General features: G+C 48.4%; 1 protein-coding gene across 2 annotated transcripts in view; it reads right to left on the reverse strand.

Annotated features, from left to right (window-relative positions):
* The window catches only part of Dgkh (diacylglycerol kinase eta), a 170,176-nt gene extending 161,229 nt beyond the window's left edge, over nt 1-8,947 (reverse strand). Inside the window, exons 1-2 of one of the 2 annotated variants that reach the window (XM_029469092.2) lie at nt 8,665-8,947; nt 1,219-1,413 (exon numbers count right to left, since the gene is read on the reverse strand). In XM_029469092.2, the coding sequence (XP_029324952.1) occupies nt 1,219-1,413; nt 8,665-8,724 (255 nt within the window). In that variant the 5' untranslated portion in view covers nt 8,725-8,947. The remainder of the gene's footprint in view (nt 1-1,218; nt 1,414-8,664) is intronic. The other variant, XM_029469093.2, reaches the window with a different exon arrangement.
* Between the last annotated feature and the right edge of the window lie 4,696 nt (nt 8,948-13,643).

A 13,643-nucleotide genomic window follows, 5' to 3' on the forward strand; every position in this document is an offset into this window, starting at 1 on the left:
CTTTGTAGACCAGGCTGGCCTTGGACTCAGAAATCCACCTGTCTCTGCCTCCCGAGTTCTGGGATTAAAGGCGTGCGCCACCACGGACCAGCCAAAGTTTCTTGTTTGGTTGGTTTTGGGGTTTTGGTTTTTGTTGTTGTTGTTTGTTTGTTTGTTTGTTTTTGTTTTTTTTAGAATAAGATTTCACACGTTAATAGCATGGTTAGCTTTAGTTTTCAAAAAATCTCAATTCAGAAATATTACAAATGCTATGAAGTTCAAAATCCATCTCCATTAAACAGTAGTTCCAAGATGTCCGAGTAAACCCTGCTGAAGCAACCTTTGACTCCGGTAACTGAAGTCATTGTCGTGGATACATCTACTGAATTTTCGAAGTCAGCACGCGCTCAAACAAACACTAATCCAAACTGTTTCCACGTAAGACTCCCTCTCATAAGCCTTACGCAGCTAATCGTCATGAAATAACTATAGAATGAATTGCTTTTGCAAATCTGTTACTAGAGGGAGCATCCACTAATTTAATCAGTTCCCTACTCAAAATCTTGCTTTAACTCCTCCACTAACAACAGCCTAGGTGTTGAAGACTTCTAAACTAAGAAGAACGTTAGAATATCTAAGTCCCTCAACATCCAGTAGCCTCAGCCTTAAATCATTAAATGAAAGCTCAACTTTGAGACTGATCAGCACAAAACGCCACAAAAGCACTACCACACCATGAAATATCCTAAAGAGGTTAACTTGTGATGAACCACCATGGATGTCCGAGCCCTGCACTTTGAGGGAACCTGCAACACAGAAGCCTGGGCAGCCTGTGGGCACAGCACACCAGAGAAACTGACTGAGAGGCGCAAGCAGCTTGCTGTGGGTGGGAATGCACGGTGGCTGGCGGAACACAGCTTCCAGCAAGTCTTCCATAGCATGCAGCGCATGGGTGAACAACCAAACTCCCTTTAAGTTTCCTAGGTGGGAACTCGCCACCCGGCTTTAACCTTGCTCCAAGACGCTTGCTCTGATGGCTAGACAAGCGTTCCAGCACACACCCTAGAGATCTCTTAAACCCACCGCAGGAATCCCTAGAGTACCGTCTGGCCCCCTGTGCGAGGCCACGCCCCATCCAGGCCGCGCCCCCGCGCCCCTCCTCCGGATACCAGTTCCAGGGATCTCCCAGAGCGTTCCCTCTGCCCACAGCCCTCTCGCAGGCCCCCGACCGAGACTTACCTTGGTCCGCATCTGTCCAGAGGTGGATACTTTACGGATCAGCTTCTGGGGCCCCTCCTGCTCCGCTTCACTGTCGGACGAATCCTCTCCCGGTCCTGCAGCAGTGGGGGAAACCGCGCTGGCCCCAGAGACAGCTCCTCCCGCGACGCCCTGAGGGTGGTGCTGGCTGCCGGCCCCGGCCATCCTCTCTGATTCCTGCAGGGACACAGCAGCGCCCCGAGGGGCTGTGGTCAGCTGCTGGGCTCTGCCCGAACGTCTGAACCCTGCGCCTAGCTGGCGCCATCTTCCGTGATCCCCGCCGCGCAGCACCCTGGACCCGGGACCCGGGATCACACGCCGCCCCTGCTGAGACCTCTGGGGTCCTCTGCGTGTTTCACGTCTGGGCACCCAGCTTGGGATGTTCTGGGGTTGCTGACCCAGGATATGACCAACACTGGAATGAGAGGATGGAAGTCGCGATAAGCCTCGAACGACCTCCCTCTTACTCTTCCTAGGGTCTGGAGGGCTCAGAGGGAATAGAGAGCAGAGATAGGCAGGGGCATGCCGCAGCAGGTCAGGCAGTGGCGATGCTCCTCCCCTTGTTCTAGGCAGCAGGAGTGAGGAGAAGGCTCCTGCGGGAAGGGGGGACATGGAGCAACTTCCTATGTCCTAGGGTGCACCTCTGGACTCCGAATCCCTCCACATACTCGGACCACCAGCTAAGTAAAAGTTCCCTCTGCCCGGGAGATGAACTGGGTCTCAAGGACCCTCAGCACCATTGCTAGGACCTTACCTCCCCACCTCTGACCGGGGGTTCGGGTCCTTTCGGCCTCCTCTACAGTGCTGTTTAGTTTCGGGCCCACCCCCATCCGGCGCACACGGAAGAGAAGGGCATTTTCCGGGAGGTTCAGCTCCGCTCTGAGAACTTTTGGTTCAGAAAGAGCGATTCCCTTTGGCTAACAGGAAGCTGGGAAGGGCGTGGAGAGGACGCAGAAACAAGAGAGGACACGCAGCCCAAGACGACAATATGCTGAAATAAATGTCTAGACTAAAGCGCCCATCCAGAATGCCTGGAAGAATGCACTCAACTAACAAAGTATAAAGCAAAGAATATAAATACACACATGCACAGGAGAGAACGCCACTCCCTGGTCCGGACTAAAGTCTCAGGAAAGAGAATCCACAGGCTGGAGCCTGGGCTCCAGACGCTTCCCCAGCCAGCTGCTTAAGCGCAGCCGCGGGGAAGAGCAACCTCGCAGCAGCGCAGAATGCACATTCAACCTCAAAATCCTACACAGGTTGGGGCTGCGGGAGAGGGTACGAAAAGGACACGCTTCCTGCTGTCCACCTTAGAAAACTTCACAGTGCTGTTAGTGATTTCCCAATTATGAAGCCCCTACCGACTCCAGGGGTGCTCTCCTTGGTAGAGCAATCCTTTTAGCCATTGCCCTTCAGGTACCTCTCCTAGTTTGTCACTTAGCCTTGACCTTGAGAATTCCTGGAAACTAAGATTTGGGGTTTTGATTCTTTCAGGTTTCAGGTGCAACCTTAAGACCAGCAATGATCGGCTCAGCGCTAGAGCTGCTGCTAGCTCTAAGGGATTTTAACTACACTGAAAATGTGAAATCCGTTTCAGTCCTTCAGCATGGGAGTGCGGCCATGTTTCTCAAACACAGAGACAGCCTCTCTTGTGGTTCAGTTATTCCCTTTAGCGAGGGAAAACGTGGGGTGAAATGGACTTCAAAAGTTCTTCTGGCCCTATAATATGAAATTCTGTACCCACAAGAACATATGCTGAGAACTTTCTAAGAAACAATAGCATTAAATGGCCTTGGCCGGAGATCCAGATCAGTGCCTAGAGTACAGAAGGCCCATCACAGCCAAAAACAAAATAATGCCCTGTTAGTGTCCTTTGTCTTAGTCTGACTATTTGGTCACAGACAAGTCTACACAAAGACTCTTCCTTAGTAAAGGGCCTAACACAGTTCAGACTTTTCCTTTTAATGTAAAGAAGACAGAGAGCACAAGCTGGGACCAAAATGTGATTATGATTCTAATGTTCTCTTCCCCACACTCTATATAGCTAAAGGTCACTTTGACAGCTATCCTGTATTTCAACCCACACATTAAACTTTCAGGTTTTATATAGCAATATTTCCCAGAATCCAGTCAAGGGTGACTGAAGTGAAAGGTGGTCTAAGGCCCATGCCTATTTGGTGAAGAAGACGGGTTCCATTTCTTACTCTTTGAAAGGATATGGATTGCTTAAAGACACATTGCACAGCTTCACATCCAGGAGCCAGGCAATTAATTTCTCAAAGTGCGGGTATCTGTTACTTATAAAAACCTAGCCTTGCAGCCCGCTCTGATCAACACAGAATTCAGTAGCTAGCTCCTAAGGCTTGTAAGTTTGAAAAGCAAAGCCAGTCTAAGCCAGTTCCTGCTAAGTAAATGACTGCAACTCTACAGCATCTGCAGCTGTAGAGGAAACCCAGGACGGTTGAAAATACTGTGTAGGCAAAGAAAGGAAAGCTGCCGCATTTCCCACTAAAGGCAGCTCAGGGGAAAACCCTGGTGGAAGACCATCGCTTCTGAGAAACTTTCAAGGAATCCGCAATTTAAAATAGTATTTGACCTACTAACTGCTTCTCCTAGTTAAAAGCGTTCAAAATGGTTATCTGACCTAAGTGAAATGCACTTGCCTTTTCTTTGTTCAGTTTGTTTGCTTTGAGGTAGTCCCCTAGCACACCTCAGGCCCAGTCTGATTTGGAATCTATGGCAGGTCTCTTGCGTCAGCCTCTATTTCACGAAATAGCTATTACAATTTCAAATACATGGCATATTGTCTCATTTGGTTTATAAAAAGTTCCTTGACTCTTTCTTTAGTGTTTTAGATTTTCAAAGAATCTCTCCCCTGCTGCTTACAAATTCCTTTTTATTACTGTTACTTTGAGATCTTCGTTAGTGAGCCGTAGTAGTGCACACCTTTGGTTACAGAATTCCAGAGGCAGAGGCCCGTAGACCTCTGAAATATGAGGCCAGCCTGGGCTATACAATGAAACTTCCATGTAGAACATATCTTGTTGAAAGATTGCATGTTGGAGTTTGAGGTATGAGTGCTGCCAAGATGGAAGCCAGTCTGGGCTACATTGTAACAGGCCCACAAGGGCTACACAGCAAGATCTTGTTTCAAACAAACAAACAAAAGCAACAAAGAGTCTTGGCCATACAGTCTATAGATGCTACAGTCAGGGTTAAACAGAAAGGAGTAAAGCTGACCCCCCCCCAGTCAGTTTTCTACTTAATAAGGTGCCATACGCCCCTCCCCAAAGTACAAGAGACATAAGCCAAAGCTGACTAAAACTTTATGAACACTCTCTTACTACTTACAGGTATTTTGAACTAATCAACTGCTCACAACAAGCAGAATCATGAGACACTTAAAGTGTCTAATCCCATGTTCTACGGTTTTACCTTCAGCTGTGATAGAACTTACGAGTTATGTGTCAGACCCTGAAAACCATGAGTGGGTACTTGAGAAGCCATGGTCCAGGGCTCATGTTCCTGAACAGTCCAGAACCAAAGGACTACAGATGGAACCAGCAGAGACTGGAAGGCTGCCCTGGCATCAATATGGAACTGATTCCGCAATCACTATGTATTCCATAGTCAGAACTTAACATTCAAAGAGTTTGCCCTGTGTCAATTTTCTTAGTTGTTACCCAGATAACAAAACATTCCATGAGCAACAGAGCTGTTGCTTACAGGAACTTACTGTGGTCCTAGCCCACAAGGCCAAAGCCTCTCACCATCCAGGCAGAAAGTGGAACTGTACAACCTCTAGCTTGTATTGTGGCCTTTTTGCTTTAAAACACTTCCCTTTCTAAGTGTCCATTAATTCTGGACTGTTAACTGGTATACTGCCAACAGTTAATGCCAACGGGTACAGAACCATTTGAAAATAAAAACCAATTTTAGGGAACGAAGTATATTCAAGCCCCCCTCCACTTAAGGTATTTTGTAAATACGCCCACATTTTAAAACTGAGCTAGAATTGTAACTACCTATCTGCTACCCACTCCCACCCAAGATTAAGGACTGCTTTGCTAAATATCTTCCTACCCGCTCATTCCCAACAGCAAAACACTTTGATTCTCCTTACTTATTTACTTTAGTGATGCTAGGGCAAGCCTTGCACTGGCATGTGCTCTGTCCCAAATCTACATCCCAGCCCTCAATCTTTTCTTCTCTTGTCTCTGGATACAGAGTCTCAATATGTAGTTTATGCTGGCTCCACAATCTGGGCCCTCCTTCCTCACCTAGTTGTTGTGAATACAGGTGTGCAGCACCACACCCAATCCTCCAAATACTTTTTGGGCTAAAATTTAAATTATGCCTATATTCACTAACACTGGACTATATTCCAAAGCTAGCACCAAAGAAAACCAAGAAATTTACTATGCTAGCAAGTATCTTCTTTAGGTTCAAGACTTAGCCAGAATAACGCTAAATAAAGCTAATATGTATCCAGATTTAGCTAATTAACTTAATTTCACCCCCTCACAGACAGAATGTCAGGAAGTCCCAGAAAATCCCTTTTCTCCACATGAATCTCCAAGGAATCTTTTGCTTTTTTCTCTCTGAATAGGAGAAATCAGGCAATCACCGTTTAGGCTCCATCAGGAGAGAGAGACAGAGAGAGACAGAGAGAGACAGACAGAGGCAGACAGAGACAGACAGAGAAACGCCAAATTCTTGCATGCATGTTGCCACATGCCATAACAACACAGTAATCCCATTTAGTCAAGCTTGTATGGTAAAATATTAAATTGCCTATATTTAAATTTTAAGAAAGTTTAAAAAAAAGCTCAGAACTGAAATCCCAGTGAAAACAGGTTTGCTTTCTTTGCTGTTGTTTCATTTTGTTTTAAGAGAGGAAGGATTTATTTTGGCTCAGAGGATAAATGTATCTTGATGGGAAAGGCATAGAGCTGGGGCTCTAGCTGTGGTTGCCAGAGCATGTACCAGCTGCTTGTTCTGTGCCGCCTACTAGGAAGCAATGAGGGGAGGGGACACACACAGGTCTTGAAAATGAGAGTCTCTGAGCACACACAGTCTGGGCTTCAAGAAAGCTGTGATGCTACTGTTTAGATCTGATCTGATCTCTCTCTCTCTCTCTCTCTCTCTCTCTCTCTCTCTCTCTCTCTCTGTGTGTGTGTGTGTGTGTGTGTGTGTGTGTGTGTGTGTGAGACAGACAGACAGACAGATATTGTGGCTTCTTAACGTTATATAGACTAGCAATTAATGTTCTAAGTATAGCATGCTGCATGACCGTCATATAGGTTCATTGTGAAGGAAACCAGAACTCACTTCATTCAGATTCTTGAGCTCACTGAATCAAAGTTAAAGACCCTGATTTTTGAGAACTTTTGATGATGCCTTGCATTCTGCTGAAGCAACAGCAGGGCATGCAGTTTCAGGCCTGCCTGGCCTACCGAGTAAATCCCACAGCAGCTTGTCCTACAGTGTGACGCTCTGTCCCAAACAGAAACAACACGGATTCGGATGGACCCAGTGTTCCTTCAAAACATATTTAGATTAAAACGTCAACCCCATTGCTCCCCAAGCCAGAAATATTTAACATTTAAAGCCGTTTCCTCTAGTGCATTCTTGCTTTCTCTTGAGTACACGCCTCTTTTAGTCGTTCAGGTAACTCAACTGTCTTAAGTAGTTATATAAACCATTTGAAAATCCTTAAATATTGTAGTCATTACACAAAGTTCTGAATAAAATCACTCAGTAGAACTTTTTTATGACACATACTTGGATAGATATCAATCTTCAGCTATAAAGTAAGGTTCTTGGGGACAAAGCTTGTCTGAGAGTTAACAGCTTGCCCAACAATCTCAGAACACGGTAGGTGTTGGATAAGAATATCTGCTGAACTAATAAAATGCCTTAGCCACTTAAATACGCCGAGTTTTGAAGAGTTCAACATTTAGCCACTGCTACTGCTCCATCTCACATCTCTGTGAAGGTTTTAGCTTTAAACGTTCATGTGGCGAGACTAGCACTGAAGATTTTCTAGAAGAATAAGAGAGCACTTTGTTTCTTAGCACTTTGGAGAAGAAAGCCGGAGGTTCTCTAATTTTCTAACTGCAGTGAAGTCCTAACATTCAGCACCCAAAAAAGCATTACACATAACTTGGAGCTTCCCGCTGTAAGTGGTGGAAGCTGATAGGATTTTATATAGTAAAGTTCAAAACAGGTCGCTGGCTTTAATTCCCAATGATCTTAAATGTCAAGACTGAATTGTATTTTTAACCAAGAATAGCTTACTCCCTAATGATGATCGCAATAGAACATGAGCAGATGGGCTACCTAACGTGCAAACTCACAAAAGCAAAAGCAGTTGCAGATGGATCAAAGTCGAAGGACACTCCTGAAAGGTCAGGAAGCAGGAGACAGCGAATCGTACCCTGGCAAACGGGCTGGATGGAAGTCTACGGGTAAGAAAAGGAGAAGCAAGCCTGGCACCTGACCTACAAGCTCTCAACAGGCAGAGGGCCCGCCTGAGCAGACTCAGGAAGTCCCTGGGAAAACATCATCAGAACAGCACCGCAGCACGGATGAAGCCTGAAATTTTGGACCAGGCTTTTGAGACGGTTCACAACGTCAATCAAAAAGGAGAAAGAAATACGTAAATAGGGTATGCAGAGCCAAAATTCACTGCCCACTCAAGATTACAAGGGTCTACGCAGGACGGGGATTCCTGGGAGGAACCCCTGAAGGGATGGATGGATAACAGACGGCTCAGTTTGAGGTGTAAGAAATAAGTTAAAGGAGTTTAGGGAATAAATCCAAAGACCTCGACTCTCATCTTCTCACACGCAACACTCTGAGCCCCTAAAGTGACTCAATCTGCGCGTGGCGTGTGCTGTGAGATCCAGGCGAAAGCGAAGTTAGCCGGTGGCTGGATCCCGGTCCAGGTCCCCTGACCCTCGTAACAGTTCAGGGCAGCCGCGGCCACCCGAGTCGGAGGCGTGGCTCTGGGCTTCTGGCAGCCACAGACTCCACAGGCGGCGGTCCTCGGGAACCTGCGTGCCCAGGTGACTGCCAGGGCGCGGTCAAGAGGTGAGCCCCGTCTCCTCCCGGCGCCACCCGCTGACCGCGCAACCCCGTCGCCTCCACTCCCTGAGCCGCCGCGCCACTCGGGAATGAAGTGCAAAGTTGGGAAAAGGATGAAGCGCGGAAACGGTCCTCTAAGGACTGTCGCCAGAGGCCGACCGGACAAAGGCGCTTCGGGCGGCGAGCAAGGAGGAGCCCGGGCGCTGGAGGAAGCGCTGCCCCGGCTGGGAAGCAGCTGGGGACCTCATCCCGGACCGCTTCCTGAACGGAACCTGGGCCGGGAGGGGGAGGCAGGGAGCAAGGACAAGCGGGAAGGGTGGGCGCGGGCGCGGTACCCACCGGTTCCTCCCAGGCCGGGCTCTGGGCTCCAAGCACGGGGCGCACGTGCTGCGGCTCCATCGTGCCGGCCCGCGCCCGCTGGCCGCCGGAGCGCACGGACACGGGCCCCTGCTGCCGCTGCCGCTGCCGCCGCTGCCGCTGCTGCCGCCGCCGCCGCCGCCGCCTGCGCCTCCCTCGCTGGGATCGCTGTCTCTGCCGCCCGGGCTCCTGCCCGGGGCCAGCCACGGGCCCTCCCGCGCTCTCTGGCTTCCGCCGCGCTCGCCCGCCCCCTCGCCGGTCCCTTCCTCCGCCACCGCCTCCGCAGCCGCCTGAGTCCCGCTCCACGGCGCGGCGGCGAGCGCTCGGCTCCTCAAGCCGCCGCCGCCTCCCACGGCCGCAGAATCCGCCCCTCTCTCTCTCCTGTCTCCGCCTCCGACTCCCTCCCCTTTTCTCCCGCCGTCCGCCCCTCCCCCAGCGGCCCCTCCCGGCGGGCGGCCCGGGACGCACGTGACCCCCCTGCCAGGCCATATAAGGCGCGGAACCGAAAGCAGCCACCGGGTGGTCACGGGCACCGGGCGGTGGTGCGGCTAAAAGAGGCAGCCTCGCCGCGGGGCCGGGATCGCCAGGAGCATCGGGGGATGTTGGGGATGAGTAGCCGAGCGGGACCTGGCACCCTTTCCCCTTGGCATTCCTCGCCACGGGTGCCTGTAGCCCCCGGCGGCCGCCTCGGGAGCTGAACCTGGAGCCAATTGCCCAGGACAGTACCTGGCTTCAACAGAGCGAGGCTGCGCTTCGCACCCCTGAGCCGCTCCCAAGCACCTATTCCGGCAGCTGGGATGTCTGGCTGGGCTGTCTGGGGAACCCTGCTTTTGTTCATTTTCTATGGCTGAAAGATTTCGTGGAAAGAAAACCAGCTAAGGAGCCGGTCTGTGGTCCGCTGTGAGCGCTCCACTCAAATTAGGGACAGGGGAAGTTCGGAGAGAGAGCTCAAATGTCAACTGTCTCTCCTGCTGCTCTCCGGGAAAAAGAAAATGAAAATTGCAACTAGCAATTTTTTAAATCATCTTTCCTGAAATCATCTTTACTGGCAGTGAAGATGGTTTCCATCTAGTTGCAAACCGAGCAGTGACTGCATTTGCATGGGTCATTTCCTCTCTCGTGGACTTCAGATTCCTGCCAGCACCATCTCCTGGCCCTTAGTCTGGTAGACAGATGAATTCACACGTTTTGAAACCGAAAAATCAAAACACTTACTTGATCCAGCATGTTCCCACGTCATATTAATTTCCGAGGCTAATATTCCGCTGAAGCTACACTCATAAAGGTCACCTAAGGATTGTGGAGAGAGCTAAGCCACTGGATGGTTTCCAGCCCTCACTTTCTATGACTTGACTGACTAGATTTGCATTCCTGAATCTCTCCTTTAAACGGGCCCTTGGACTGTTGGGTCTTCTTTGTTACTGACTATGCTTTGTTCAGTGGTCTCTAACCTGCTGCCTAAATAGCCTGTCGTTCACTTACTTTGAATGAGGGTTAAGTGGGGTGAGTGAGCGGTCTGACCGTGCTGCGTTTACCTCAGCACTGGGAATCACAGCTGAACACTGGGGCTCACTCAAAACCAGCCCTTCATTCCATCTAGGTGAGCATTCTACCTGCCCACTGAGCTATCCCAGACCGGAAGCGAACTTCTCTTTTTCAAGCATATTGTTACATTTTTTGACTTTTCTTTTTCACTTAGGTGTCTGTGTCTGTGTCTGTGTGTGGGTTTGCGCGCATGAGTGTGAATTCTCAAGGAGGCCAGAAGCATCCAGTAAGTACCCCTGGAGCTGGAGTTATGAGGCACCCAATGTGGGTGCTCCAAACCAAACTCCCTGCCCTCAGCAAGGACAGTGTGTGCTCTTAATCACTGAGCCATCTCTCCAGCCCAGAAGCCAGCCAACTTCCTAACCAGGAATGTCTACCTTTCTCCCCCTGGCCTTATTTTCAGCCTGTCTAAAACAATGTGCTTTCCTGACAGCTGACTTTTCTCTCTAGTCTTACGTAAATGTCACCACAATTCACTTAGTCATGCAAAGGAAAAGGGAAAAAAAAAAAAAAAGCCTGGGTTCCTCCCTTCTCTCGTTGCTTCCCCCTTCCCTTCACTTTCTCTCCCTCACCACTCTGGCCTGCATTATGTTCCTTACTACTTTTGAAGTTTTTACTCTATTTTTACTTATTTGTGTGTGGGTCCCGTGTGCAAGTGTGGAGAGGTTAGAAGATAACTTGCAGGAATTGTTTCTCAACTTCTGCCATATGAGAGCTGGGTATTGAACTCAGGCCATCAGGCTTGGCCTCAGGTGCCTGACCAACCGAGCCCCACCCCCACCCCCGGCTCCCCTCATTAGTTGTGTCTCCTCCAAGCTGCTTATATGTCATCCCTTTTACAGTGACCTAAGTCACAAGTTGAAGTCCTAGTATCTTCACGAGGCGTCTACTTCACCAGTCCCTTGGAACACGGAGTTTCTTGCAGGTGGTTACCCTCGGGCCACTTGTTTTTATGCTGTACCCTGTTCTGGAATGTTCTTCCTCTTACTCAGCCTGGTACAACACCTGTTCATCTTTCACGATTCACCCTAAGGGCTACCTTCCTCATAAAAGTATTCCCGACTTTGCTGCATGGCTAAAAAACAAAACAAAAATGTCTGCTCTCTCTACACTAAATGGCTACATGCCATCCTTTCATGATGCCTGAGAAGACTTTTTTGAAGTCAGCTTTCACATATCGTCTTCCTGGTAGCAAATATTATAACTGACGTCTTCCATCACACTCCATGTTTCTCAAGTCTGTTGAAAGAATGACTCGTAGCCGGGCGTGGTGGCGCACGCCTTTAATCCCAGCACTCGGGAGGCAGAGGCAGGCGGATTTCTGAGTTCGAGGCCAGCCTGGTCTACAAAGTGAGTGCCAGGACAGCCAGGGCTACACAGAGAAACCCTGTCTCGAAAAACCAAAAAAAAAAAAAAAAAAAAAAAAAAAGAAAGAATGACTCGTGATACGGTATGAGGTATGTTTCCCCTGCATTGTCCCCCTTCGTTCTCACAGTGGTCAGTGCCTTTCATGGAAAACCAGAGTAGAGATTGGTGATGTAACTCAGGAGTAAAGGCACTCACTGACAAGCCTGCCTTTCAGACTCCCAAACCCATCTGGCAGAATGAGCAGCCCTACTCCCAAAAGTTGTGTGTCCTCTCTCTCTCTCTCTCTCTCTCTCTCTCTCTCTCTCTCTCTCTCTCTCTCTCTCAAACACACACATACACTATTTTTTATAGAAAGAGAGAGAAAGAGAAAGAAAGAAAGAAAGAAAGAAAGAAAGAAAGAAAGAAAGAAAGAAAGAAAGAAAGAAAGAAAAGACATTAAAACTGGAAAAGAAGAATACAGCTTGCCTAGGGACCTGTGTAACTCCCAGAGCCAGGGTTATAATCCAGATTGCTTCATTAATATGACTACATATACAGCTGTTTCTATGGTCTAAATGTTGGTATCTCCCCAGTTCCTGTTGAAGTCCTCACGTCCATGTGCACCTAAGGAAGGGGTTTGGTTATGATAGCAGATTCTGTATAAATGGAACTGGTGTCTTGTAGGTGGAGGGGCTGGAAGAATGGCTCAGGACTAAGAACACTCAGTGTTCTTCCTGAGGACCCACGTTCAGTGCCCAGTACCCACCTTGGGCAGCTCTACCTGTAATGCCAGTTCTAAAAGATCCAATGCCCTCTTCTTGCCTCAGGTACCTGCATAAACATGGGGCACAGATAGACAGGCAGGCACACACATAAAACAATTCAAAACATAAAGCAAGAAACAGAATACCATCTCCATTGTCTTATCACAGTAAATTCTGTCTTGTATTTGCTCCTGATTGCCCAGTATAAACTACTTCTGTTTTTCAACTCTTCCAAGTCATTGTGTTTTAAGGATGTCCTAAAAATACAGTTTGATCTCACTACTATCAGACCATCCTAAGAGCACTACTTTTAGTCTGACTGTTTTCATTCATTGTGTGTATTAATCAGACTACAGGGCCCTAGGAAAGCTTTGCTGCCACCGCCCCTCCCCCTCGCCGTGTTTCCTTCTCACGGAACAGTACACTTTAGGAGATTGTTGGGTGTGTCCTCGGTTCCACATTACCATCCACCTCCTAAGGCTTTGCCCTCATACAGAGGAGGGAAGTGATACAGCGTCTGCTGTGGGAGACAAAAAAGGCAGGAAGGGGCATTGCTTCACTGACCTCTACAGACACTGGGGTGTGTGTGTGTGTGTGTGTGTGTGTGTGTGTGTGTGTGTGTGTGTGCGTGCGTGTGTGAATGTGCTTTTCAGTTTCTTTCTTCAAAGGCCTCTGAGTCTTGCATTTTAATTTCTTCCTATGCCTGAATCATAATTTCACTGTCTACAGAATTCTACATGGAAAGTGATTAACACCAACCCTTCATAACAACCTTTTGGCATCTAGGGCCAGCAATGAGATGTCTACTCTCAGTCCACTATGTTTCTGTCCAACAAGTTTTAATATTTTCATTTTGTGTTTGGACTAATGGTTTGAATCTAAGTGGATTTTAGTTTTAGGGTTGTTTGTTTGTTTGTTTGTTTGTTTTTATGAACTTGATATTCATTTTACCCTGAAATATAAATCCTTCTTTAAATCTGAAAATGTTTTTTGGTTGGGGAGGTAGATTTTTAATTAATCATTTTATTTGTTTACATTTCAAATGATATTCCCCTTCCCCGTTAACTTTCCACAACCACCCCCCACCCAACCCCCTCTCTCCCCCTCCTCTTTGCCTATATGAGGGTGCTCCCCAACTCACCCACCCACTCCCACCTTTCCTCTAGCATCCCCCTACACTGGGTCATCAAACCTGCACAGGACCAAGGGACCTCTCCTCCCACTGATGCCCAACAAGGCCATCCTCTGCTACATATGTATCTGGAGCCATGGATCCCTCCATGTATACTCTTTGGTCCGTGGTTT

The sequence above is a fragment of the Mus caroli genome, unplaced genomic scaffold (assembly GCF_978045245.1).
Source record: "Mus caroli unplaced genomic scaffold, Mus_caroli_1 scaffold_12, whole genome shotgun sequence".
Lineage (NCBI taxonomy): Eukaryota > Metazoa > Chordata > Mammalia > Rodentia > Muridae > Mus > Mus caroli.